This window comes from Peromyscus californicus, unplaced genomic scaffold, assembly GCF_007827085.1.
Source record: "Peromyscus californicus insignis strain IS unplaced genomic scaffold, ASM782708v3 Scaffold_18__1_contigs__length_77618521, whole genome shotgun sequence".
NCBI lineage: Eukaryota > Metazoa > Chordata > Mammalia > Rodentia > Cricetidae > Peromyscus > Peromyscus californicus.
This window is the reverse complement of record NW_026294480.1, coordinates 528,156-555,195: the sequence shown is the minus strand read 5'-3', so window position 1 is coordinate 555,195 and position 27,040 is coordinate 528,156. Positions and strand designations below refer to the sequence as shown.

Here is a 27,040-nt window from a genome sequence, read left to right as displayed (position 1 = left end):
TGCCGCGCACTGAGCACCGCCCCCTGACCCGGAAGTACTCAGCGGTGGCGAAGGGGCCACTTCCGACTGGCGCAGGTCGGGCTACGGGCAGCCGCTTCTCCCCGCATCCTCTGCGACCGCAGCCATCATGGGCAAGAAGCACAAGAAGCACAAGGCGGAATGGCGCTCATCGTACGAAGGTGCGAGCCCGCGGGCGGGGTCTAGGCTGCGGGTACTGGCGGGGGACGGGGTTCCAGGGAAGGGCGTGGTCTGCTCGGGGCGGGGTTGTGGAGGAGGTGCCTGAGGCGGGCGGGGTCCTGTGAGAGGGAGGGGCGGGGTTAGGCCTGGGGAAGGGCATCAGCTGCGTTTCCTGGATCGCAGTAAGAGGCCATCGGTTTCTAGGGTCCTGTAGCCTCTGTGGACCTCCTCTCTGGCACCAGAAAGACCCACAGCAAAAAGAGGGGCCTCCGCAGCGGAACTGGGGTTTTGGGTCTCAGGTCGGGGTGATGTACTCTCTCCTGGTAGGAAGGATACCCTGAATACCCTCAGTGCTGATTATGTGGTTTGAAAGAGGACTGAACACAGCCCTGTCCGTTTGAGAGCCCATCTTTCCCCGTGGTTTTGACAACTCCCTGCTGTCTAGATTCATTGAGACCAGACACCTACCCTTGTGACACCCACAGGGGTGCAGTAGTTCCCCCCCCCCCCCCCAGCATTTTGCAAGTTTGACTCACGGTCTGTGTGCAGATTACACAGACACACCACTGGAGAAGCCTCTGAAGCTGGTGCTCAAGGTGGGAGGAAGTGAAGTGACAGAGCTCTCGGGATCTGGCCACGACTCCAGCTACTATGATGATAGGTCAGACCATGAGCGGGAGAGACACAGAGAAAAGAAAAAGAAAAAGAAGAAGAAGTCAGAGAAAGAAAAGCACCTCGATGAGGAGGAGAGGAGGAAGCGGAAGGTAAAGGTGCAGTGGCCTGTAGTGGGGACGCTGATCATGCCTGGCGATGCCTGGGCCAATGCTGCAGTCCTGGGCTTCCAGGGCATCTTTGGCAAAGGCCTGCAGTGTGTCAGGAGTGGGTCTTCTTCCCAGTCTGCAGAAGGCAGAGGTGTGCAGGGTCTGTAGTACCAATCTAAAAAGAGCTCCAGCTGTCCTGTAGCCTCTGTTCTCTGACACTCACAGGAAGAGAAGAAACGGAAGCGGGAGAAGGAGCACTGCGACTCGGAGGGGGAGGCCGATGCCTTCGACCCTGGAAAGAAGGTGGAGGTGGAGCCACCCCCAGACCGACCAGTGAGAGCCTGCCGGACACAGCCAGGCAAGACCCTGTTCCTGGACATGTTTTCTGTCTTGTCTATAGCATGGTTATCCATTTGTTGGGGCATTTAATAACAGAAGCACAGATGCCATAGAGATTAATAATATTGTGTCTCCCAAAACCTACAGTATTGTTTGTTTTTATTTTTTTGAGATAGGGTTTCTCTATGTAGCCCTGGCTATCCTAGAACTTGCTCTGTAGACCAGGCTGGCCTTAAACTCAGAAATCTGCCTGCCTCTACTTCCTGAGAGTTGGGATTAAAGGTCTGAGACACCACTACCTAGCTTACAGTATTTTTAGTCTGGTTAAAGTTGACCAATTTTTAGTCTAGAAGTTTAGCTTTATTTGCTTTACTATTCCAATTAGCACCATCAGGTTAGTGGTCCTTTCATGAGTCACATGAGAAACACATATGGGAATTCTTCTTGGGAAGAAGAGACCCCAACACAGGCTCTCATGGTAGGTCTGGAGTTACTTAAAGTGACCTCAAGATGACATGTAGGAAGCTAGAGGTCTTTGGTAAGTTTCTGACCTGAGCAGCCTGTGCCAGGGATGACATTTCATGGAGTCTCCTGTGGTGGTATTGTGTTCCCCAAAATATTGTGCACTCTAATAAACTTATCTGGGGTCAGAGAACAAAACAGCCATAATGTTAAACATAGGTTTAGGCAGTGGTAGCACACACCTTTAATCCTAGTATTCCAGAGGCAGAGATCCGCCTGAATCTCTATGAGTTCAAGGCCACATTGGAAACAGCCAAGCATGGTGACTCACGCCTTTAATCCCAGAAAGTAATGGCAGGAGGCAGAAAGGTATTTAAGGCGCGAGGACAAGGAACTCTAGCTGGTTAAGCTTTTAGGCTTTTGAGCAGCACAGTTCAGCTGAGAGGCATCCAGTCTGAGGAAACAGGATCAGCTGAGGAATTGGCAAGGTGAGGTGGCTGTGGCTTGTTCTGCTTCTCTGATCTTTTAGCATTCACCCCAATACCCAGCTTCAGGTTTGTTTTTATTAATAAGACTCTTTAAGATTCATACTACATTCTCTGTCTTGGCTCTTAGAGATTCCCTGGCTTCCAGACTTCCTGTATAGGACTCTACAGGCTCTGTTTTTAGGCAAGAATGTCTCTTCCTACTTGGAGAGAAACTGAGAAGGCTGAGTGTCAAAACATGGATTATCAGGAAAGCTAATATTAGAATCAGATTGTGATGGCTGCAAAAGAAATGTTCATGCCTCCCCAGTCTGTGTGGGGATTTTTCTCTTCAGAATTTCATCCTTTCACTGTGAATTTGACCACCCCTGATTTATCAGGGCCACTTGAGATATCTGTTATAGTCCTTGTGGGAAAGGATGCTATTTGTTAGTATCTTCCACCCCTGAGCAGCTCACTATTATAGTAAATTTTCAGGAAACAACAGTCAGGGACTGTCTTCAAAGTGGCACAGCTGCTGACCTCAGTGCACCTGAATGACACAATGCAGTCATTGTGACCTTCAGGGGACTAAAGAGATTAGTGCTGCTGTGGACATACCCTGGACAGTCAGGGACATGCTGTCAGGCTGACTGTGAGCTCAGAGACTTAGTTGATACCCACAGTCCTCATGGGGTGTGTGTGCATTGTGTGTCTCTTCTGCTTCATAGTGAGAATCAGTCTCATGTGACTCATGAAAGGGCCACTAACCTGATGGTGCTAATTGGAATAGTAAAGCAAATAAAGCCAAACTTCTAGACTAAAAATTGATAAACTTTAACCAGATTAAAAATACTGTAAGCTAGGTAGTGGTGTCTCAGACCTTTAATCCCAGCACTCAGAAAGTAGAGGCAGGCAGATCTCTGTGAGAAGTTTCAAGGGAAGTACTGACCAGGGAGTCCAGAATGAACTCCACCCACACTTTTGCTTCTTCCATATCTTGTCTAGAATACCAGACTGGATTTTGATGGGAACTGGAAATAGCCTTATGGTCTTGAGACATGCTGTGTATCCCTTTGCCAACCTGCCTATGTTGAGGGAGCTGTGCCCAAGTTCTCAGTTCTTGCTTGGGCTTCAGATGCTGTGAAGTTCCACAAGCAGATGAATATGGAGATTTCTCATGAAAGAAATGAAGTCTTGCTGTTTGATTTTATTTCCTTGCTTTCTCTTTATAAACTCAGCTGAGAATGAGAGCACACCCATTCAGAGGCTTCTGGAGCACTTTCTCCGTCAGCTACAGAGGTAACCCCGTGTCCCACCTGTCATCTGTCACCTATGAGACAGACACCCTACCTTCTCTAGATACCCTAAACCCCACGTCCCATCTCCTGCCTCTACAGTACACTCCCCCACTTTCTCCCCATCTTGAGACACTTTGAACCCTGAATCCCACCCACCGCCACCACAAGATGTGACATTCCACCTTCTCTAGGCACTCCCAGTCTGGCCGGGTGTGAGAGTACGTGTGTAGGCCACAACTCTAGGGCCAGGGAGCTCATACACTGCATTCCAACCTGTCTCATCTGAAGTTGGTGTCGTAGTGTTGTCTCCAGAGCATTGCCTGTCAGGGATAAGCTGGAACAGTGTTATTTTGTTCTTAAAAAGGCATATGTGTTTTTCCACTGAACTTTTAAGAAGCAAATTTAAAATTTAGTCAGCTATATAAATTTTTGGATTGTAAAAATTCTTACGTCACTTAGAAATTTAGACTTGAGAGTTTTTTTCATTTCAAAGATATCTTTGCTTTCAGAAAAGATCCTCATGGATTTTTTGCTTTTCCTGTCACGGATGCAATTGCTCCTGGGTATTCAATGATAATAAAACATCCCATGGACTTTGGCACAATGAAAGACAAGATTGTAGCTAACGAGTATAAATCTGTCACAGAATTTAAGGTAAATGAGTTTTACTTTCTGAAATAATGTTTGCAAAACTGTGTGTGTGTGTGTGTATGTGTGTGCATGTGGGTATGTCCATGACCACTCACATAATGAACACTGTGTATGTACCTCAAGTCATTTTTTAAAAATAATTTCTTCTAGATGTATTGTTTTATTTTATGTGTATAAGTGTGTATGTGCACCACATGTATGCCTGGTGCCTTTGGAGATCAGAAGAAAGCATATAACCCCCTGGAACTGTAGTTACATATAGTTGTGAGCCACTCTGTCAGTGATGCAGAGCCCTTCACTCCACTTCTCACTTCTGGTTAAAGAAGCAGACATGTTGGTTTTTATTCCTATTTTTGTCCATGTTCCTACCAGATAGGAAGGAGGGCTGGAGTAAAGAAGAGATCTTAGAATATTTATACAGTCTTTCTCATAAAATCTACATATTAATATACAAAAGGAAATTGGAGACTTTGACCAGATTTTCACTGGGAAATTCCTCATGCAAGTAAAAACTCATGGATCATTATGAAAATCTCTGTCTTCCGAAGTTTGTTTTTTGCTGAATTTCTTTCCTTCCCTTTTGGCATCATTTGACGAGAATGGAGAACTTTGCTGTTACTTATATGGCAAATTCCCTGTATTTTTCTTCTTAGGCAGATTTCAAATTAATGTGTGATAATGCGATGACCTACAATAGACCAGACACCGTGTACTACAAGTTAGCCAAGAAGATTCTGCACGCGGGCTTTAAGATGATGAGCAAAGTAAGAAACCCACTAGAACAATGGCACTGAGCCGAAGTCTTCTAACTTTCTGTGCCTAACAGGCTCACAATGAATGACACGCTTCATCCATCCGCCACACCCAGGTGCTGACCCTGCTCTAGACTGCCCTGTCCTCCAGGCACTGCCCCCTTCTGCACCTTCATACAGCTTAGAGGTGCCATTACAAGAGCTGGTGAAAAGTTCTGGATCTAGGACCAGTCTGGCTGGATCACAGCAAGCCTTGTGGTTTTGCTTTGTGGGACAGCCTCACTGACCTTCAACAGTACAAGCTTATCCTTTGGCCTTTCCAAGTGGCTTCCTAGATCTATACTGTAAGCTAGGCTGTATGAGCCTCACATAGGCAAGGGACACTTGCTGGGCTCCACCATTCCCTCACCACCATCTCTGGGCCATATCTTGAGTGCTGAGCCCTCGCAACCATTCCCGCTGCAGCATCTGGGAAGGTGGCGATTAGGCCAGGTGAGGCCGTGGCCATCCCATGCCATCCCATCGTCACGGCTCCGTGGCTAAGGGAGAGGTAAAGTCCTGCTGCTCTGTCCTTTCTGATTCTAGGAGCGGCTGTTAGCTTTGAAGCGCAGCATGTCGTTTATGCAGAACATGGATTTCTCTCAGCAGGCAGCTCTCTTGGGCAGTGAAGACCCAGCAGTTGAGGAACCTGTTCCTGAGGTTGTCCCAGTGCAAGTAGAAACTACCAAGAAATCCAAAAAGCCGAGTAGAGAAGTTATCAGGTAAGGCTTGTGGAGCTATTGCCTGCAAGCAGGACAGCAATGCTTTGCCGAAGCAAGGGCGAGGGGGACCTGTGGCGCATCTCATCCTGGATGGAGGAGCATGGTCTCTAAGGATTCTTAGGTTCCACGAGGCCACGTGGTGCAGCCCAGAGGCCTTGAACTGGATGCCTTCCTGGTGCTGGAACTTGAGAGGGCAATGCCATCCTGTCCTGCCTGCCCCCAAATGAGGTGATTGTGTCACATAGCTGATACTAGCCTGTCACCTGTGTATGTTTGCAGACTCTGCATCTTGCAGGGCGGTTCTGTGGAGTAAGATAGTCACTTATTGCATGCTCTCATGCCGCCATCACAGCTCATGCTACTGATGAATGTGAGATGCAAGGGGCCTGAGACCACTCCTGTGTGCTAGCCACATGCACTAGGATTCACACACCCATGGAGCTGGCCCTGCAGTACATTTTGCCAGTTTGTCATTACCATATGATATACATTCTATTTTCTAATAGTCATCCCTTTAGTATATGCCCTACATACACAGCACCTGCTAATGACCTATGTATTTATCTGTGCAGAGCACAGTTGCGGTGAGCCCACTCTGGTTATCAGCACTCACCATGGAACAGTGTCCATAAGCTGACTTCTTTAGTGCTGCAGGGAGATGGGTAGCCTGGTGATGAGCATCAGGAAGGTCAGGGTGTTTCAGACATAGTTCCCTGAAGCTTTTCGCTTGTCTATCAGGCCACAGCTAATTAAGGGACCTTCAGAGGACTTTATCTTTATCCCACACCACAAGGTTTTCATGGTGTCCTTTTGTCTCATGGATAGTGAGATATTGATGTTATCTCTTCAGTAGCAGACCCCAGGGAGCATTTAGGCAATCATAGGAAGTTGGAGCCCTCCATGGTTTTACTGTCCAGCATGTGGCTCCTCTAACTGTGGTTTGAGCTATGTTGGGGGACTGAGTAGCTCAGAATAGAATGATGAATACCACACAAGTAATGGGTGGGAGGTCTCAGTTTTATTTGTGAAATATACTTCTCTCTGGGTTAGTGACCAACCTGTGACCTAGGATCTCATGAAGTTGAGAGAAGGACACATTTTCCTAAGGCAGGTTCCCTCTCAGCAGACAGCTCTTTGTAGGGCACTGTCCATTGTCCTCTCTAGGACACCTGCTGCCTTCATGTGTTTCTGGCCTCTCAGGTTGCATCAGATTTGCAGAGTTTCTAGTTAATGGCCTTGGTGTAGATGGTCTTGTCACTGAGATTCTTCCCTCATCTGTGGGTTCTATGGCTTTTAAGTAGAATGGATAGTTGTGGAGTTTTTTTCAGAATTCCCAGACTTCAAAGTCTGAGTTTCTACACTGAAGTCCACCAAATGCTACAGAGCATGCTTTCGTGTCAGTGCCAGTGCTGTGGGACCCTGATAAGAGACACCATTATCCCTGGGCTGGATTTCCATGGAGCATCTCTGTCGGTCATGGGGCCATCCTCTTGTTGCAACATCTCTTAGCCATTTGTGCCAGGGCAGAAAAGAACCTGCCCACCTGTTTCTACTGTCTGCAGGGGACAGGCTAGCTCCATAGTGCCAACACTTCTCCTTTGATTCAGAACTGTTCCTCCTTGGGGAGCCCAGGGCTTCTTGCAGCTCTACTTTACTGCAAATGTGACACTCCACACAGAGGGGACTTTGTCACATTTTCTTTAATATCTGTAATTTCTGTCACCTTTTTTTTCCCTCTGTAAGAAGACAAGTGTTTCTCTGAGATGTGGAAAGTATAAGGGTTTGTATGTTTGCATTTTTTTGCTCCAGGAATAAGAACATGATTAGAACACATAGGAATGTTATGAAAAGTGGAAGGATTAAAATCTACCCAGTGCTTCCCTGCTGGCCTCTGCAAGGGGTGTTCATAGAAGCTACTGTTGGGAAGCAATGGGCAGTGCCTATGATGACACTTGGTTTTCATGCCTTACAGCTGCATGTTTGAGCCTGAAGGGAATGCCTGCAGCCTGACAGACAGCACTGCAGAGGAGCATGTGCTAGCCCTGGTAGAGCACGCAGCTGATGAGGCTCGGGACAGGATTAACCGGTTTCTCCCAGGTGGCAAGGTAGTATCTGTGGCCCTCCCCTGAGGGCCATGCCACTTGGCCTCAAACACTCAAGTCTTTGCAATCAGGTACCACCATCAAAATTGGGAGTACTAGGGTCTGGCCAGAGTACCTCCTGGATGCCAGGAGTTTAGGCCAGCGTCAGATCAGCTCTTTGATTGTCTTGGTCTTATTTCCTCAGAGGGGTCTGGGATCATGTTGGCAGGGCTACTCTGAACATGGAATATGGTATTTCCCCACTATATCCAGCTTGGGTTAGGGCCACTTGTGACTGATCCTATTGCTTAGGGGAAGCCTTGATTGCCAAGCTTCCCTACAGGTAAAGCCCCCTTCATAGTAAGTATTCACAAGGGTGTTACAGCATTTCCACCTCTTTGTTCATCTGTGGCTCTGTCCTTTTTGTGAGCCATTCATAGATTATTGCTGCCATGTCTTAATGCAACTGTCTGTGTCCCAGCTATGGCAGAGGATCCACCCAACTATTGCCTGCTTCTCTGTAGACCAAGGTGCTACCACTCTCAGATCATCTTTCCTAGTATAAGGTGATCTGGTGCAGAACATCTGTAGATGATAACACAAGCCCCTGAAAAAGAATGAGGGCACATGGTAAGATGAGCCTGCTGTGTTCCACCAGACCTGACATAATCTAAATCTATCTCAATGTGAGGTCTGTATTAACAGTAATCAGAACTTTACATCCTTTTTCATGTCAAGTCTTCAAAATGTGCATTACATTTTAAATACTGAATGTTGAATTTTGGACCCTCCAGTTTTAGGAAATACCTTAAGCTAGTTAGAGGTATGGCTTAGTGGTAGTGTCTTGCCTACCCTACATAAGACTTTATGTTCCTTCCCTAGCATTGCAAGAAAGCAAAATGAAACAAAACCCCATAAACACCTTAAACTTAGTTTCGCCTGTTTGCTTGCTCTTGTAAACATGCCTATTAAAAAGCTCAGCATCAGCTGTGTGGCTTGCAAGAAGTTCTGTGGGTAGCATTGCACTATGCTCCTGCTGTATTCTACCCCTGGAATTGGTCATTTCTCTGGGGAGCCTTGGTTCCTCCAGTGGGAAACCTTATTTAGAAATGGATATTGTCTTAGAGCTTCTGTTGCTACAGTGAAACACCATGACATAAAGCAAGTGGGGGAGGAAAGGGTTTATTTGGCTTATACTTCCATATTGCTGTTCATCATTGAAGGAAATCACGACACAAACTCAAAATAGAGCAGGAACCCAGAGGCAGGAGCTGGTGCAGAGGCCATAGAGGAATGCTGTTTACTGGCTTGCTCCCTATGGCTTGCTCAGCCTGCTTTCTTGTAGAACCCAGAACCTCCAGCCCAGGAATGGCACCACCCACAATTAAGAAAATGCCTTATATAACTGGATCTTTTTGGTGGGGGTGGGAGGTCAGTGAGAGGTGGGGTGTTGGAGACAGGATTTCTCTGTGTAGCTTTAGCTGTCCTGGAACTAGCTCTGTAGACAAGGCTGGCCTCAAACTCACAGAGATCTGGCTGTCTCTGCCTCCTGAGTACTGGGATTAAAGGTGTGTGCCACTACCTCCTGGCTACAGCTGGATTTTATGGAGGTATTTTCTTAATTGAGGCTCCATCCTTTCAGATAACTCTAGCTTGTATCAAGTTGACATAAAACCAGCCAGGGCAGATATCCATGTGGTAGGTAAAATGCTGTCAGGTAGAGCCAGGAAATGTACCTGTGTGGGTATATACCATGTATATAGCAACTTAGGTTGCTATGTTGGTAACTGTGTTTGCATGTACTGAAGTCTTTGCTGTCTGGGGAAACTTCCTGTTCCCCCAATACCACAGGCCACGTCGTGTCTCTTCCCTTTTAGTTTGTAGTACTGCATTGAGAAGCCTGACCCTAGTACCCTGGGTTTATTGTTGGTGCCCTCTATCCAGGATCTGTACCTCTGCTGCCTCTGCCCTACTTACTTGCTCTCTGACATTCCCCCTTAACAATCACAAGAGCCTACTCTTCATGCATCTGGCCAGTTCCCTGCACATCTATCTCATTTGCACATGTACACCTTCCACACCCTGACATACTGTCCCTGTATGAGACTACAGGTGACTGTGGGGAATAGTCAAGGCCTTTTGTGGAAGATTTTTAGTGGAGTCATGTTTCTACCTATCTTAGAGATGGAGGTCTATAGTATGGTATGATGCTTTTACTTAGCTGGCATTCTTCTCATTTTGTTCAGGCTTAATGGATGGTTTTTAATATTTGCTTCTGGGACAAGGCTTTTATTTCAGAAACTCTTTGGAAGGGGTCATGTGCCTAAGCAGTGCTTTGACCGTATATAGGTGTCCTTGGTCATAATCAGGTATATTTAATCATGAGCTGGTGCCGTCAGTCACAAGCAGGCCAAACTTCAATCCCTTTACATGTGAGAGGGAGTCTCTGGTTCTTTCTCATGGAGAAATTGGTGGAGAAGTGACTGACATGTCACGTGTCTCTAGTAGACGGCACAAGGTTTCCCCTGGGGAATGACATTTGGATGCTACTTCCTTGCAGATGGGGTACCTGAAGAAGCTTGGAGATGGAAGTCTGCTCTACAGCGTGGTGAATGCAACTGAGCCTGATGCTGATGGTGGGTGCTCTTTCAGGGCTTGGTTGCTTGCATGTTGTCCTCTAAACTCTGTACATACTCTGAGCATATATAACACATTCACAAGTCACCACTACTGCTTGCCTGGCTTCCCATTTCTACATACATCCTTGGTGGCATATGTGTGTACAGTGAAGCCTGTATGTGTCATGAAAGGGGCTAGGATGTTATTGGACCTCCATTGGGTTTCTCAGGGTAGTGATAGATTCTTTTTTTTTTTTTGGTTTTTCGAGACAGGGTTTCTCTGTGTAGCTTTGCGCCTTTCCTGGAACTCACTCTGTAGCCCAGGCTGGCCTCGAACTCACAGAGATCAGCCTGACTCTGCCTCCTGAGTGCTGGGATTAAAGGCATGTGCCACCACCACCCGGCTCAATAGATTCTTAAGGGCTGAATTTCATTGATGATGTAGGAAGGTTTTGTCTCTTGAGTTCTGCCAGTGCTGCTTCCTCATGGGCCAAATGCTGACCTACACAGTTGAAGCTCAGAAGTATTCTGGAAGGAAGGTTAGATCATGTCAGGGTAGGTCTTAGTGGAAATGTGAATGCCACCAGGCGCACCAGCCTGGAGATTTCATTCATCAGAACATCTTGAGAAGGTAGCAGCTGTGCGTGTGAATGAGTCCCTGGGATTGCAACATGTCCACAGACACACTTGGAGACATTGAGACACAGTGGATGTTGGCTCACACTTTCCTGCTTTGCCCTTGGGCCTCTTGACATTCTTCCTCCCAGCCCTCAATCAGCAGGTTGTTTCATTTTCTCTAGTGTGTACAGGATAGACACTCTGATTTTAACTGTTAGTGGAAACAAATTTCTGTAGTCTTCAGGAGAAAGTAGATGAGGTAGCCCATACTTAGGCCAGAAAGTCAATGTGGAAACTGAGGTTCCTGCCAGGAGTGGAGAAATGATGTGCATGTGAAAACCAATAAGCAGATGTATAACCAGATGAGCATGTAGAAGATGGCCATTAAATGTTGTTAACAATAGGTGCTGAGTGAGCAGTTTGCAAAGGTGTAAATATTGCTGGCATGATAGCTCACAGACATGAGAAGGACAAGCCTGCACCCATTTCTACTTCCCCAGCACTGGGATTATAAGCATGTACCTTAAAAAAAAATTTTTTTTAAAGTATAGATTTGGGGAATTGAACTCAGAAGTTCATGCTTATAAGGCAAACACTTTGCCAAGGGAACCATCTGTCTAGCTCCAGACATGATATTTTTTCATGGTGTTGACTTTAGGGCAATTACAAAATCAAATTGAAAATCAAATGGTGTTAGTTTTAAGAATTATATTTTGCTTTTGCAAAATGATTTTTAAATGGACATTGTAGAGTCTTTATGCCTCCACCCCTCCCTGTCCAAGTTGCTATAGAAAACAGGCTCATCACTGCTGAGGCCAAGCTAGCTTGATCATTCCCCCTGTCCTGTGTCTTCTGCAGAGGAGGAGACACACCCTGTGGACCTGAGTTCACTGTCTAGCAAGTTGCTCCCAGGTTTTACGACACTGGGTTTCAAAGATGAAAGAAGAAGTAAAGGTAAGTACAGTGACTGGTGGGAGCTCTCAGGAGCTGAAGGGTGGCTGGGCAGGCAGGCAGTGGCGATGATGAAATTGCCAGTTCCTCCTCCGTGATTCTCTTCATGGTTTTGTTACTGTGACTGGATTCAGATTTCAAGACAAATGAAGTTTAGATTCATTAAAGTAGGTGGATTAAAGTCATTCTGGGTGGAGAGTTCCTGCTTTGCATTCTGCTCTCCACTAAGGGTGAGTTCAGACTGAGCTCCTAAGCTTCCTCACACAGGCTGCCATCCCCTCTCTCCATAGGAGTCTTGGTTCAGGCTCCTGCTAGTTCTTACGGAGGAGTTCGTTTCTTACATCAGACTTACATTTTAACCATTTGGAGGGTGATGGAGCTGCCTGGCAGTCAGGAGACCTAGACAAGGTGGTTGTGGGTAGCAGCATGGCATGAGGGAGGAGCAGGTATATTTGTGTTTGTGGGGTTTGCATTTATAATTGACCTACTAGTGTGTTTTGGAACGTGTGTGGTTGTATGTACGTGGCAGTATGTGTGCTCGGGTGCTTATAGGACTTGCTTTGACCTGTTCGTGTGTTATGTGTGCCAGAAGACTCGCTTTGGTGTGTGGGTATCTATATGTGCACAGGTATGTGCTTAAGACTGGAGAGCATTCAAGCTGAATGCTTTGTGGGTCTCAGCTAAAAGTATTATCACTTCCTTCTTCTTGAAGGCACAGTAGCCATTCCTGGTCTGAGCCTAGATGTGCTTTGATGACATTTCTTCTGCCTTTACTGAAGTATAGAGGTGTTTTAAAAACATGTGGAACACTTTAGCATGTTCCCCTTAGACTTGGCATTTCGTTATATTTCCTGTCTCTGTAGTTCTTCCAGACAGATTGTTTCTTGAGGGATGGGTTAGGGGCAGGGATGGGATTGTCCTTTTCTGTGTCTTTGCATTTGTTCTCCTGTGTTGTGTCCTGTGGCCCTCACTTTTACTGTGGCTCAGTCACCTCTGAACTGTAAGCTTTTACCATACTTCTTTATCCCTTCAGTAGTACACACCATCTGCTTTCCTTGGTATTCACTCTAGGTACAGGGAGGCTTGGTACCGCCTCAGTAGAGGGCATTTTATTTCTAGAATGGTGTTACATCTCTGAATATGAGAGACCAGCCTGCATTTGGACCTTCTGTTAAATTGTACCTTCTGTGATGTGTGATCTACCCACACCTGCTTCCATCCCAACCCCTCCCTTGACATTGCTCACACTTTGCTTTTGAGATGTTGCTTGTCTTTGGTTCTTAGCTCAGCAGTTTTGTCCCCAGGAGGCATTTTTATCACAGGGAAGAAGAGGGTGTGCGGCTATTGTCCTGCAGGAGAGAGGGAATGCTATAGCAGAGTGCAGGACATGGCCTAACTTCTACCCATAGTGTCTGTCAATAGAGAAACACAGCCATGTAGACATAACCTGGTTTACTATTATAAACCTGGGTAAGAGTGTATTCTGTATTGGTTCAGCTCCTGGTTCTTTCAGAGAGGGTTCATGAACTGACTGGTCCCAAGCTCATCTTTACCCAAGGGTCAGTCTTTGCTTGGTATCCCTTGGTCCACAAGTATGAAATGGGGTGCTGAGTGGACACTGCAATTATCCATGGGCAGTTTCTGCTACTGAGTCTGTGCTCAAGCAGGAAGAAAAAAGTTAGAACCAGGCATGGGCTCAGGTTGAGATCACCTGGAAGGAAAAATGGCTGTGGCCGTGCTGGCTGTGCATTGAGCATGACTCTGACCTTCCCTCTGCTTCCGTCTCCTTAGTTACATTCCTCTCCAGTGCCAGCAGTGCACTTTCAATGCAGAACAACTCTGTGTTTGGGGACCTGAAATCAGATGAGATGGAACTTCTGTATTCAGCATATGGAGATGAGACTGGTGTGCAGTGTGCACTGAGGTAAGCCAGGTCACACATATATGTGAGATCTGTTCCCTAGTGATCAGCTCGGCATTGCTGTGCACTCTGGGAAATACAGAACTGGCTGGCAGCAAGGCAGTGTCAGCAGAAACTCCAGGACTATTTGCCACTGTCCATTCCTCTGCCTTAGGCCTGTCTTGCAGTTCAGCGCAGTTTGAAGAAGGCAATGATCCAGGCTGTAGCATAAGTATGTGTTAGCAAACTGTGTATACTTAACAAGAAGTTTTTTTCACAATTGTTTTGAGATATTTTTCCTAGAGACTGTTAGTCTGCTGGAGCTATAGTAATCAAGTTCTAACATCAAGGCCTAAGGAAGGCCTCACTGTGCTGAAAGCTGGAGGTCTGAGGCCCAAGATTTGGCAGTCTTGGTTCAATACAGACACTGTCTTCACTCCTGTCTCTTCTTCTATGACACTAGTTAGGATGGATCAGCAACTACCCTGGTGGCCCCTTTTTACCTTAATCACTTCTCAGAAGACTCCATCTCCAAATACAGTTACATTCTGAGGTGCTGAGGTTAGAACGGCAACTGATGAACTCGGGTGGGGTGAGGTGGGATGACATAGGCAAAATTCAGCCCATAATACAGCCTAGAATGTAACATAAAAGTACATTGTAAAGCTAGAGAGATGGCCTAGTGATTAGGTGCATACTGCTCTTGCAGAGGACCTGAGTTCCTAACGCTCAAGTCAAGCACCTCATAACTATTGTAACTTCAGTTCCAGAAGGTCCAACTCCCTCTTAAGCAGGCATCTACTCATGGTCACACACCCCACACAGACATGCATGCACACGTGTAATTAAAAGAAATAGTAAACTTTTTTAAAAACACAGATGCAAGACTGCATCTTCATAGTGTCTGTTTTGTTTTGTTTTCTGTACAAAACAGAAGTGGGCCGTCTTTATAGAATTAAATTTTTATGGATAATTAAACTTTGCTAGCCTCTAAAAAAATAGAATCTTTGAAAATACAAAACAGAAAAATTCCATTTAGTCCTTAATAAACGAATACGCAGATTTTTGTGACCAAAGAGGCAGTAAAAATAGACGTGAAAAAGAGGTTTCCTTCAGGAGAGAAAGTGTGACAGGTCAACAGGCAGGCTTACGTTCCACAGTCAGAGCACATGCTGGCCAGCAGGCCACCTGGACTGAACTCTACTCCTTGAGGGAACTGGGGGCAGTTTGTCCCCAGGCCATTAACATCCCACTCTCTTTCCCAGTGACTGATCCTGGAATGTGTTTGAGTTACACATGTCACACAGAAACATTGGGTTCCAGTGTCCCACAGAAATACCTGAAGATGGCAGCACCTCACAGTTGCAAGGGCAATATAAAAACAAATGCCCAGGGGCTGTGGGGTCATCAGGGTTGATCTGTGAGCACTTCAGGTCTCCATCCTCAAGATCTGCCCTCTGTACACATGGTCAGAGTATCCCAGATAACCCTGTGTTCTGTATCTGTATCCCAGATACCCTGTATGCTGTATTCTGTCAGCAAATGGGTTTATCTAGCTGTATAGCTCTAGGCCAGCAGCCTTGCTTCTCTCTCTGAAGGCCTTCAAGGTCTCGGAGTCTTATGAAGTCATCCTTGATGCTTTATTCTAGGGAATTTTTGTTCTTTGACTACATCTTGAATTTTATTTATTTTTAAGCTAATATATTCATAGGATTCAGAAATCAAAATGCACCAAAAGGTATGCCCTGACTCTTACCCCCACCCCATATCTGCCCACTTACCACTTCTACATCCCATGCTGCCTATACTTTTACATGTCAGACTGGCAGATACAGAAAGCCTTCTTTAGATTAACCAACATGTCTTACAATTTTATGTGGATTGTGAACCTGCATGTGTTACTCCCTTTTGTTTTTTCCTTTTATTTTCCTGGAGACCTTTTAATCTTTTTTTTTTTTTTTTTTGCCATGAACCATTTTGAAATTGTTAAGAGCTGTCAGGTCCAGTCCCCTACATATACCTAGGAAGCTCCCAGAAGGCTGAGGAGAGGTGTTGGCAGTGGACTTCTGGAATCAGAATCATTGTCACTGTTGGGGGTGAATCTTGAAATTGGAATGTGATGCTTTTTCAGCACATTCCGTCATACGATTTCTTTCTAGCCTGCAGGAATTTGTGAAGGATGCTGGGAGCTACAGCAAGAAAATGGTAGATGACCTCCTAGACCAAATCACAGGTGGAGATCACTCAAGGATGATCTTCCAGCTGAAGCAGGTGGGATTTGAAGTTGCTGTGCCTTTGTGGGCACAGGCTCTTGGTGCTACTCCAGTACAGAGAGCCCATCCAGCCCCCTAGGGTCTAGGGAGGCAGGCTCTGGAGGTCATTGCTGGGTGTTCTTGGCTCATTGAGCTCTAAGTTATGATTTTAAAAGCTGTCTTTAAAAAGGTTTGACAGTTGCTTGTCATGGCTTTCTTAACGTATGCCCATGTTTCTTTCATTGGCCATCATCATTCCTCCTGAAAAATAGGCTATTTTCTTACAGCACAGATCTGAAGACTGAGCTCTTCTCCGCTTTTGTGTATCTGAACATCTTTGCCTTTACCTTTGAAACTTGTTTTCTCTTGGCATGGGTCTAGGTGGACTTTTCGTTCTACTATAACACAGACTAACATTGTTTCTGAGGAAGCATCTGTGACCCTTTGTGTCTTTACTTTCTGTTTGTGATGTGTCTATCTGTCAAGACTAAGCCTGACACACCATAACCTGAGGCCAGCTCAGATGCCTAGTGTATATGTTCACAAGCCAAAGATGTGTTTATGTTCAAATTAGACATGTGTGTGCAGTAGTTTCTGCTGGACAGTACCAGTAGGACATTTTTCCATTACTAGGGATCAAATACAGGGCTATTTACAGTCTAGACAAGTGTTCTACCACTGAGGCACACTCCAGTGCAAAGATGAGAGAGAGAGACAGAAAGAAATGTGTGTGTGTAGTGCATATGGACGCCAGAGGTCAGCCTCCAGTGTTGTTCCTCAGGTACTTGATTTTGGGTTTATTTGTTCGGTTTTGTTTTTTTTTTTAGATAGGGTCTCACTGACCTGGAGCTAGCTGGATGGACTAGGCTGGCTGACCAGCGAACCACAGGGATTCACAGGGATTCTCCTGTCTCCATCTTCCCAGTGCTGGGACTACAAGTATACAACATGTCCAGCATTTTCTGTGGGTTCTAGGGATCCACCTCAGGTCCTCATGCTTGTGAAGCAAGTATCAAACAAAGATTTTGCTTTCTTCATTTGAAGAACATTGATCTTCATTTTTGACAGGAAGTTAAGATACTTGTGATCTTTGGTCTAGGGCAGACATCATTCCAGGGCTGTGTGACCATAATGCTTGCTGGGTCTCTTCTCATGGTCAGAGTTTCCCAGAAGGTCTCTGCTCTACCTGGGGGGGTTCTAAAAAGTATCTGTCCATATTAGCTCTGAGACTGTGTTGGCCGTTGGCCCCCATAGCTCTTGGTCTGGCCTGGTAGCCTCCTCTTTGTCTGAAGAGAGGAGCATAGAAATCTTGTGCCTCATCCAGAATTCAGGCTTTCCAACATGTATTTGGCTCCTGTTCTGGTTGCCATTCTTCACATGTGTTTCTTTCCAAGCAAAAAGTTAGCCTTAACACAGGCCGTTTATTTAAAACCTTTTTCTTCCCACTTTGTGGATGTATAATGTCTGATACACATATGAAGAAAAAAGGACAAATTTTTGCTTTTACCCAATGAGGCATTTTGCTGGCCCAGCACAGGCCATTTCTAGTTACATCTTGTCTGGTATGGCAAGAAATTGCTCTCTCTCTCTCTCTCTCTCTCTCTCTCTCTCTCTCTCTCTCCACCTCTCTCCCTCCTCTCTCTCTCTCCTCCCTCTCTCTCTCTCTCTCTCTCTCCCTGAAATGAGGTTGTGCTGTTGGTGAACTCTGGGTTCATTGTCTAAGGGTGAGTTCTGTCAGTAGGGTTGGATAATTTCACATACACAGCAACCCTAAAACTGGCACTGAGTACTCAAAGAAATGATGCTAGAGGAATGTCCTACAAGGAACAAATGGTAAAATAAAGGCCATATTTCTAATTAAAAGTTGGTGAAAAACTGCATAACCAAATCTCAGAAACATTGGGACCAAATTCATGGATGTGGAAGTACATACTGAATCATCCCTTTTGAGGAATGCACATGAAAATAGGGTGTTTTTAAAGGTATGCTCTTGCCAGAGCACAGGACAAAGGTACATGGGGAACATGTAGCTCATCCCATTTCAGCAGTGGAGTAGATGTCACCACTCCATCACACCACATCCAGTCTCAGGTACTTGGTATGTACTAAGAGCAAAGGGTGTTTGCTCTTAGTAGAGATTAAAGTTGTCAGAGGTGTGTTGATCTGAGTAGGTCCCTGGACATGGATTTGCACTTCCATTAATAAGCTTAGAGTCCATGTTCCCTGGACTGCAGCCTCTAGAATAGTGCTCATTTATGTTACTGATAGGTGGGCTCAAATTTAGCACATCCTGTTGACTGGCTGGCATTGGCTGACATTTGTGCTGTCTGTTTAAACAGGCCTGTTTTTCTCAAGCTGCCCATTTTTGTTTGTTTAAACATTGGCTTCGATATAAATTTGGGAATCCTCTTACCCATATGCCCCTTCACCCTAACCCCAGCATGGTATCTGAGCACTTGGCTGATATGGAATGAGCTGACCAGTCATGGTCTAACTTCACTACCACCTGTGAAGAAGAGTCCTATGAAAGCCCTGCTTCAGCCGTGGATGTAGTAAGGTTATAATGAGAACCCCAGGCAGTGAACAAGCTGCTGTTAGTGTAATGTGAATGAATTACCCTGTAAAAGTGATGGAAAAACTTGTTTCCTGTCTTGTTACTTGGCAGAGGAGAAGCATCCCCATGAGACCTGCAGATGAAGTGAAGGTGGGTTTCCCAAGCAAGGGAATAGAAGCTTGGCTCTCGGGGTTTGTGTGGCTACTAGTCATGGCAGTAGGTGGCCAGACAGCCTCTTGTCATTCCACTCAGGCAGCTGCTAGTTTCTGAAGAGGGGCTTCAGTGGCACTGCTTTCCTGTCACCTACTTGTCTTAGTGAACTGAAGAGAGGGATATAATCTAAGCTGAGAAACAAGTTGAAAGCAATCAGCGAGGCACTGTCCTCAAGGAGGGTGGGGACCCCGTTCCCTGTGTGACTTGACATAGTAGGCAGCACTATAGGCTTGTGCTGCAAAGTTTATCCACTGGCCAGCAGAGACCTGCTCACCTGAGATGATCAAGTGTGGGGTTGAGTCTCAGATCCCAGGGAATACTGTGAGGCCTTAGTATGCGGACACGAGCAGACACTGGGCAGCAGGAGCTCCCAGAGCCCTGGGAGACTGCAGTCTCCCCCTTCCTGGGAGAGAAACCTTTGGTTTCGAATCTGCCACATTGCTCCTGAAAAAGGTGGTGGAGGGCCCTTGAGTTCCATGTATGTACTTGGTCTCCCTGTGGCCTACCTTCCGTATTCCCGTAGTGTTAATGAATTCCCTAAAAGGTTAGCAAAGGGTGTTTGCTCTTAGTAGAGATTAAAGTTGTCAGAGGTGTGTTGATCTGAGTAGGTCCCTGGACCTGGATTTGCACTTCCATTAATAAGCTTAGAGTCCATGTTCCCTGGACTGCAGCCTCTAGAATAGTGCTCATTTATGTTACTGATAGGTGGGCTCAAATTTAGCACATCCTGTTGACTTACGTGGCTGGCATTAGCTGACATTTGTGCTGTCTGTTTAATCAATATTTTTCTCACCTTCTGCAGGTTGGGGACCCACTGGGAGATAGTGGTGGCCCTGTTCTGGATTTCATGTCAATGAAACCGTACCCTGATGTCTCTCTGGATGTGTCCATGCTCAGCTCTCTGGGTGAGGCATCCTGAGCACTATTTTATGTGGCTTCTCACATGGACTCCATCCCTACCTGTGATATGTGATGTAGTTAGAAAACATCATTTGGTTTCTCTGTGTTCACAAGCTGCCCTGGCAAATAACAGCCAAGAAGAATCTGTGGGGTTAACTTACCACTAGTCAGAACAAGAAACACCCTGGGGCTGTGGTTAGGGCCTAACTGTACCTCAGCATATGGGATCAGATGCTGTCTCCAGGGGACAGTGTCAGAGCTAGAGGACGAGGGCACCCAGGTGATATCTGCTGGTTGCCCTAGGAGTTAAAAACCCAACTGAGACTGGTGTTGGAAGTACTGTGTAGCTCAGTGGTGGAGTGCTTGCTTAGCATGAACAATGCCCTTGGTTCAATTCCTTTTACCAAAAATACCAAAAACAAACAAAAATTTCAAACTAAACAAACCACCAACAAAAGGCACTGGTTTGTAAGAGACTAGGAAATAAAACTTAAGTGTGTCTTCAGATTCCCTTGGTCAGACTGCTATGTTTGGCTGAACAGAAATGACATCTGTCACTGACCCCAGACAGGTCTGGTACATGCCCGAAGCCACAGTTCTTCTGACTTGAAGCTGTACCTTTTTGTAGCTGAGATGCTTGGGTTATAAAGCACTTTGGTTTGCTTTTCTTTAGATTTATTCTTCTCAGACCCTGGGGTTTCCATATCCAAATGTGGAAATTCCTGGCTATAATTCCTTCAGTTACCAGTCTACTATCTTATGCAAGTAAGCTCCCTGGTTAGTGTCCCTCTGTCTGCTGCGGCTGGCCATGCCCTCTGCCAGTTGAGCATCTAAGGGCTCTCCTCTCCTTTGCTCTGGTTGTGTCTCGGCACAGATGCTGCTACCCTTATCTTGGGAAGTCCCACTCAGCTTGCCTGCCTTCTCATAGTGCAGTGCATTAGCCTCAGGCGCTCTGTTGAGTGCTCTGCCTGCTAACTTTATCTCAGGTATTTGTACCCTTTCACCCCCATGGTTTGGGACATTTTTCTTGCTGCCTTATAGGTTCATTTACAGGTGTCAGAGTTTATATCCTGGGTGCTAGGTTGGGTGATGCTTTGGATTATGGCACCCTGTGCTCTGAGACCAGTAAATGGTTTGAACCCCATGGACCATTCCCAGGTCTTGTTGGGAATGCCCCAGAAACACCTTTTGGGGTTTGTTTGTTTGTTTGGGGGGGATTGTTTGTTTGTTTTTAATGTTTCATTTTATTTTTGAGATTATATAATTATAAAATTTCTTCTTTTCTTTCCTCTCTCTAAACCCTCTCATGTATCCATCTCCACTCACTTTCAAATTCATGGCCTCTTTTCTTCATTAACTGTTCTTACATGGTTATAATGAATATGTATATACATATATATTCCTAAACATAACCTTGGTCCATATAGTGTTACTTGTATTATGTTTTCAAGGCTGACTATTTGGTATTGGACAACCAGTTGGTGTTCTCTTCCCTGTGAGAGACCACCTCTCCCCACGTCCAGTTTTCCTTAGTTGCCTATTAGTTTCTGATATTATTAGGAGACACAATCTCCCAGCATGCTCCCTGATCCTCTGACTCTTACAATCTTTCTCCTTCCTTTTCCATAATTTTCCTAAGGCCACTCTTAATACAGGGCAAAGGTGGGCTCCTGGTTCCTCTGGCTAAGCTGTGTCCTTTCACAGGTTCAGGGTAGTTCTTTGCTGAGACAAGTCAACACTAGGCCCTAGTTTGTTCCTAGACTCGGGATCTGGGTGAAGACCCTGCTCAGTGTACTTATTTGCATACTCTGTCCACTTTTTCTGTTTATGGCAGGAGGCCATCATCAGACAGACACATCTTTCCTGTTGACAAAATTGTCCATAGTGTTGGAACATTGGGTGGCTGAGACTCAACATGGCTTTCTGCTTGAGTGAGAGAAACTGGGTCTGCTCCCTTGCATACTACCAGCCCTGGCCTGTCATCAGATGGGGTTCCCTCTGCTGTGAGCTCCTCCAGCAGTGGTGCTACAGAACAGTTGTGCTCTGTGTCTGGTCTGTGTGTGCCAACTGCGTTCACCAGCATTGCACCATTTTTGTCACATAGGGAAAGTGAAGAAGGAGCTGGACCATGATGATAGCCACTTGAACTTGGATGAGACAGCCAGGCTCCTGCAGGACTTGCACGAGGCACAGGCAGAGAGAGGAGGCTCCCGGCCGTCCTCCAACCTGAGCTCTCTGTCCACCGCCTCTGAGAGGGAGCAGCACCCTCCAGGTAAGGGCCTCACAGGGGCTAGTAGAGGGAGCCTGCATGGCCAAGATGGTGGCCTCCGCCCAGAGGTTTATTCTGAGAGGTCCCCATCCTTGTGCATGTGTAGGGCCAGGACATTTGTTTTGTATTGTAGATTTGTTACCACCTGTCTTCTACCATTCCATATTTTATTCTTTGACTGTATTAATCAATGGAATGTTCATTTTCTATTGGGAGAACATGTAACCATCCCTGGTGAGGGGTTTCTGTGTTTAAGGAGAGATGAGCCATACCACTAACACTCTGAGTGTCCCAGCTACATGTAGGATCTCAGGTGTTGGCTCTGTAGTTCCTTGAAAATGCTTGAGCCTGTTGTATGAGTTTTCCCCAGATGTGGCACTGACAGCAGCCCAAGGAAACAATTTTACCCAAGTGTGTCTTAGTGACCAGTGAGTTTATTGGAGTTATTTTTAGGAACATAGGTAAGTCATTCCTTTTGTCTCTCCTTCCATGGTGTTCCTTAAGCCTTGGAGTGAGTAAATATGATTATTTTCTCCATCTGTGACTGATCATTGGACCACTATGCCATATCAATAGTCTTTTTTTATTCTTAAGAACTGAGGCTGACAGCAGTAGTGCTCTATGGGCGTAAACACAGATGTTTCAAAGGCAGATTAATAGGCATATCATATCCATTTAACAAAGCAATAGTGGTTGCTTCCCTATTGAGACCTGTGACCTCCCCAGACACTGGCATTTGCCCTGGATTACAGTACTATATGTGAGTTTTTTCCTGTGTTAATTCAATCAGAAAGTGGGTTGTTGTACATAAGTCATGACACTATTCTGTCACTGGTTATACCTTGTGTGGTGTCTTAGTTACTGTCCTGTTGTGAGGAGACACATGACCAATGAAACATAAAATAAAGCATTTAAAGTGCCAGGCATAGTAGCAGTCACCTTTAATTCCAGTACTCAGGAGGCAGAGGCAGGTGGATCTCCATGAGTTCAAGGCCAGCATGATCTTTGTGGTAAGTTCCAGGATAGCTAGGGCTACACAGAGAAACTGTCTCCAAAAAAAAAAAAAATTAGTTGGGGACTTACTTACAGTTTCAGAGAATTAGTCTATGATCATCATGGCAGGGAGTGTGGTGGAAGCGGGCAGGTAGTCATGGCACTGGATCAGTAGCTGAGAGCTTGCATCTTACCCACAGGCAGCAAGCTGAAAGAAAGAGACATTGGGCCTGGCATGGGCTTTTGAAACCTCAACTCCCAGTGACACACCTCCTCCAACCGGCCACACCTCCTAATCCTTCGCAAATAGTTCCACTGAGGACCAAACATTCAAACATATGAGCCTATGGGGACCATTCTCATTCAAACTACCACATGTAGCATGTTGGTCCTGTGGCTGACAGAGTCCATAACCAAACAAGACTGTTGATGACAGTTATCTCCAAGTAGTAGCTCACCTAACTAAATCTAGCACTGTGAAAACCAACCAGCAGGAAGAGAGCTTGCAGCTCAGTCTCAGCCTGATTTTTCCATTACACAGGCACAGTGTGTGTGTCATCAACAATGGATAGATAGCACTGTCTCGTTCTGGATGCAGCTCACAGCAGTACAGTGATGAAAGCCTTTGTGGTTGAGGAGCCTCAGGGCCTCCTCTCCAACAACTCTGGGTTTCTCACCTAACAGCCTCATGGTTTCTGTCCTCGTTAGTCTTTCTGTTGCTGTAATAAAACACTAGCCACAAGTTGGTGATGAAATTACTTCATCTTAAACTACACAATAGCAAGAGAAGCTAGGGCAGGAGCTCAAGGTAGGAATCTAGAGGCAGGAACTGAAGCAGAGACCATGGAGGAATGCTACTGACTGGCTTGCTTTTTCTGGCTTTCTCGACCACTTTTCTAATACAGCCAGGCCCACCTGCCCAGGGTTGATAGCACCCACAGTAGGCTGGACCTTCCTGCATCAGTTAGCAGTGAAGAAAATGCCCCACAGACATGCTCACAAGCCAGTCAAAGTTCCTTCTTCCCAAGTGACTCACAGGAACCAGCCTTCATTCAGACTCTTAACTTTGCTGCTTTCACCTTCCAGGTACTTTTCCAAGTCTGTGAGGCACTCAGCCATTACATAATGAAACCTTTTTACAGAGTAGGAGCAAGATCTCTGAAGACCTACCATAGTCCACTCCAAACAGGTCCCAGTTGATCTTGGCTGGCTAAAGAGCAACTGAAAAGGAAACATTAGAACAACACAACCTCATCCGTTGTGTTGTTTCACCAAAGCAGTGTGTGGGGACAGTAAGAACGGAGACACTGTCCCATCTAGACCTCCACAGACACATTTGTTTTCCGTGAGCCATCAGCCCTTGTCCTGGAGCAGTGCTGCCGTCATGGACCCCTGATAGTCTTGGTTGGGCCAGCTTGTGTTGCTCATTTTGGCATAAGACCAAGGAAATCAGGGCTGCACCCTTGCCTGCCATGCCTGCCACTGGAACTAGATACCTAAGTTATGACAGGCTCTGAGCTAGCCCCACAGCTCTTGTCTTCCATTGGCCATACTTGACTGTTGAAAGGACTAGATCTGGGTTAAAAAAAACAACAAAGAAACCCCCACCCCAAGTATACTTTGTTGTAGGGGAGAAATACACACCGTAACCTCTGGGGGATAATTGCCCATCCCTAGGACAGCTTAATTTTTTTCATTTGAAGTTTTATCTTGTATGAACTGTTGCTTAGGCTTTAAAGCCTTCCGGCAGCTTACTAACATAGCTTTTGACTTCCTGTTGGATTTTTTCCTTGTGAATTCTGGCTTGACACAAATCTTACCCTATTTGCCTTTGAGTGACTAGATAGACTCCTTTGTTTGCTTTTCCTTTTTCCCATCACCTCTTGATTGCTTTTGCACTTTAAAATTTACATGCCGATACAAGTAACTGACACCCAGTAGAACCTCTTCTTCCCACATGGGTCCCATCCCATCATAGGACTCAGCAAAGCCATTATAGCTGCATATCAATCCTGAGATCCCTGCTCAGTCAACATCTTAACTCTCTGTGAACGTATTGCTGTTCAGTCTGGTGAACACAGCATCAGACACTGCCTCTTGCATGCTCGTTTCTTCAGTAATGTCTGTCTTCTCTGTGGTCTTCTAGTCCCTGATATTTGTGGGAACTTGAGCTAAAGATAACCAAGTCTGCCTGATAGAGCAAATGAGCTCAGCCTTTAGGGGCGCCTTTCCTTTGCCTCCACTGCCCTCTGTTCTCTTTTGACCTCACGTGCATCCTGAAGTATTCTGCATACAGAATGAATCCTGATCCTTTCAAAGGAAGCCTGGCTGCAGCTGCTGGAAGAAAAACTAAGATTTTTTTATTTTGATCACCTTGTGTATCAAGCCAAGTAGAGCCTGAGGAGGTTACAGGCATCCCTGATTCAGATTGGGATACGAATGCACCTGTGTCTGGTGCCGGGAAGGGCATTTCTCTTTGTAGATATCAGTCACACATGTTGGTTTTATAAGCTTTGCAGATCTGTTTGGTGTGCTTAAATGCTGTGTTCTTTTAAACCTACAGGAAGTCCTTCTCGCCTTAGTGTTGGGGAACAGCCGGATGTCACCCATGACCCTTACGAATTCCTTCAGTCTCCAGAACCTGCAGCTTCTGCCAAGAACTAACTTGTGGGCTTTCTAGATGTTTTATTTTTTTTCCCTAAGTTTTATTTGATACACAGTTTTTGTCACAAAGCAGAAACTTTTGTCTCATCCTCTCTGGCATGTAGCAGCCTGAGGAAGATGGTGGCCTGTCTGTACTGTTATGTCCACAGTAGAGGCCCAGCAGCACCGAGTGGTGTCCCTTAAGTTCTGAGCAGTGACAGTAGAACATAACAAGGGTTGGTCTCTTCTGAGCCCCAGAAACCAAACTTGTTTATGATAATGCGCACAAAGTCATTGTACATGAGTCCTAGAACAGGCCTTCAGAGGGTAGCTTCTATTTTCTCTTTGGTCACTTGAGGATGGAGTTGTCTCCATGAAAAATAATGAACCACCCCACATTTTAGAATGAAGTATTCAGAGCCATAAAATGTTTCAAAACTGGATGTATTTGCTGAGTACCTGTTTGTATTTGTAAAATACATGAACATGGGTCCTAATAAAGAGATGCCTAAGGTGGTGACTCTATGATCATCTTGTCTGATGTGATGGTGGGGACACCTGTTGTATCCTGTAGACCAGTTGGGCATCCTGCTGCTTTTCAGGAATAAAAAAGCAAAGAAGACCCCACCTTCACAGGCCAGCTGCAGATGGACGTTAAGTTTTGAGGGGAGAAGGGCTGTGGCTGGAGGGGTATAGTAGGTGGCATTCCTGGTATAGGCAAGCAGGGCTGGAAGCAACCATGGTCTATGGGAGTCCTTGAGATTTGCCACAGTCATTGGAAAAGGACAGAAAACATCTCACATCTGGATTAAAGTATTAGTTAAGTGATTGCAGCTGAGTCTGATCTGAGCCAGGAACAGCATTTGTTAAAGACTGCCTGCTTCCTGGGACCAATGTCAATGTCCCTTGGCCTTGAGACTGCCACCTCTCTTTTAAGGCTAACTCAGCTCTAGACCAGTGCTCCCACTGGGAGGGAGACTGGGAAAGTTGATTCTGGGTCTGCAACATCATGTGATGCACTGCGCTGCTCCAGTCTCCAGGGGGCTCCCAAGCCTAGGCAGTTCTGCAGCATGACCGAGGGGCAACCTCGGAACAGAGATTTTCTTCAGGGCCTTTCTCACTGGTACACTGCCCTAGGTCTTCTACACATGACCAGTGTGGCCTCAGTGTAGTGAGCTAGAATGGGAGCCTGGGCTAGCAAAGGGCATTTGGGCTGCACTCTGGAGGTCCATGTTCTGTGGTCCCACAGTAGGAGGACTACACATGAGCCTTGGGAGATGCTGTTGTTTCCTGGGTCTCAAGCCTAAGGTACAAGTAGAGCCATGGGCACACAGACTGTTCTTGACAGTTGGACATTCAGCATCTTTTCAGAGGAAAGGA

The 27,040-nt window shown here is 45.9% G+C and overlaps 1 protein-coding gene across 4 annotated transcripts; it reads left to right on the top strand.

The window, feature by feature from the left end:
* The first annotated feature begins 44 nt into the window (after positions 1–44).
* Brd9 (bromodomain containing 9) lies at positions 45–26,185 on the top strand. 4 transcript variants are annotated; one of them, XM_052742892.1, is made up of 16 exons: positions 45–179; positions 727–941; positions 1,164–1,296; positions 3,445–3,505; positions 4,014–4,158; positions 4,809–4,919; positions 5,556–5,668; positions 7,641–7,773; positions 10,310–10,385; positions 11,844–11,939; positions 13,728–13,860; positions 15,996–16,107; positions 18,754–18,792; positions 19,658–19,760; positions 21,860–22,027; positions 25,581–26,185. In XM_052742892.1, exons 1-16 carry the CDS (start codon positions 128–130, stop codon positions 25,679–25,681), a joined length of 1,791 nt encoding a protein of 596 aa, XP_052598852.1. In that variant the 5' UTR covers positions 45–127; the 3' UTR covers positions 25,682–26,185. The 4 variants fall into 4 exon arrangements, with proteins under 4 accessions (XP_052598852.1, XP_052598851.1, XP_052598849.1 ...); XM_052742891.1 differs by having other exon boundaries at positions 5,553–5,668; XM_052742889.1 differs by having other exon boundaries at positions 5,493–5,668.
* The last annotated feature ends 855 nt before the right edge of the window (positions 26,186–27,040 follow it).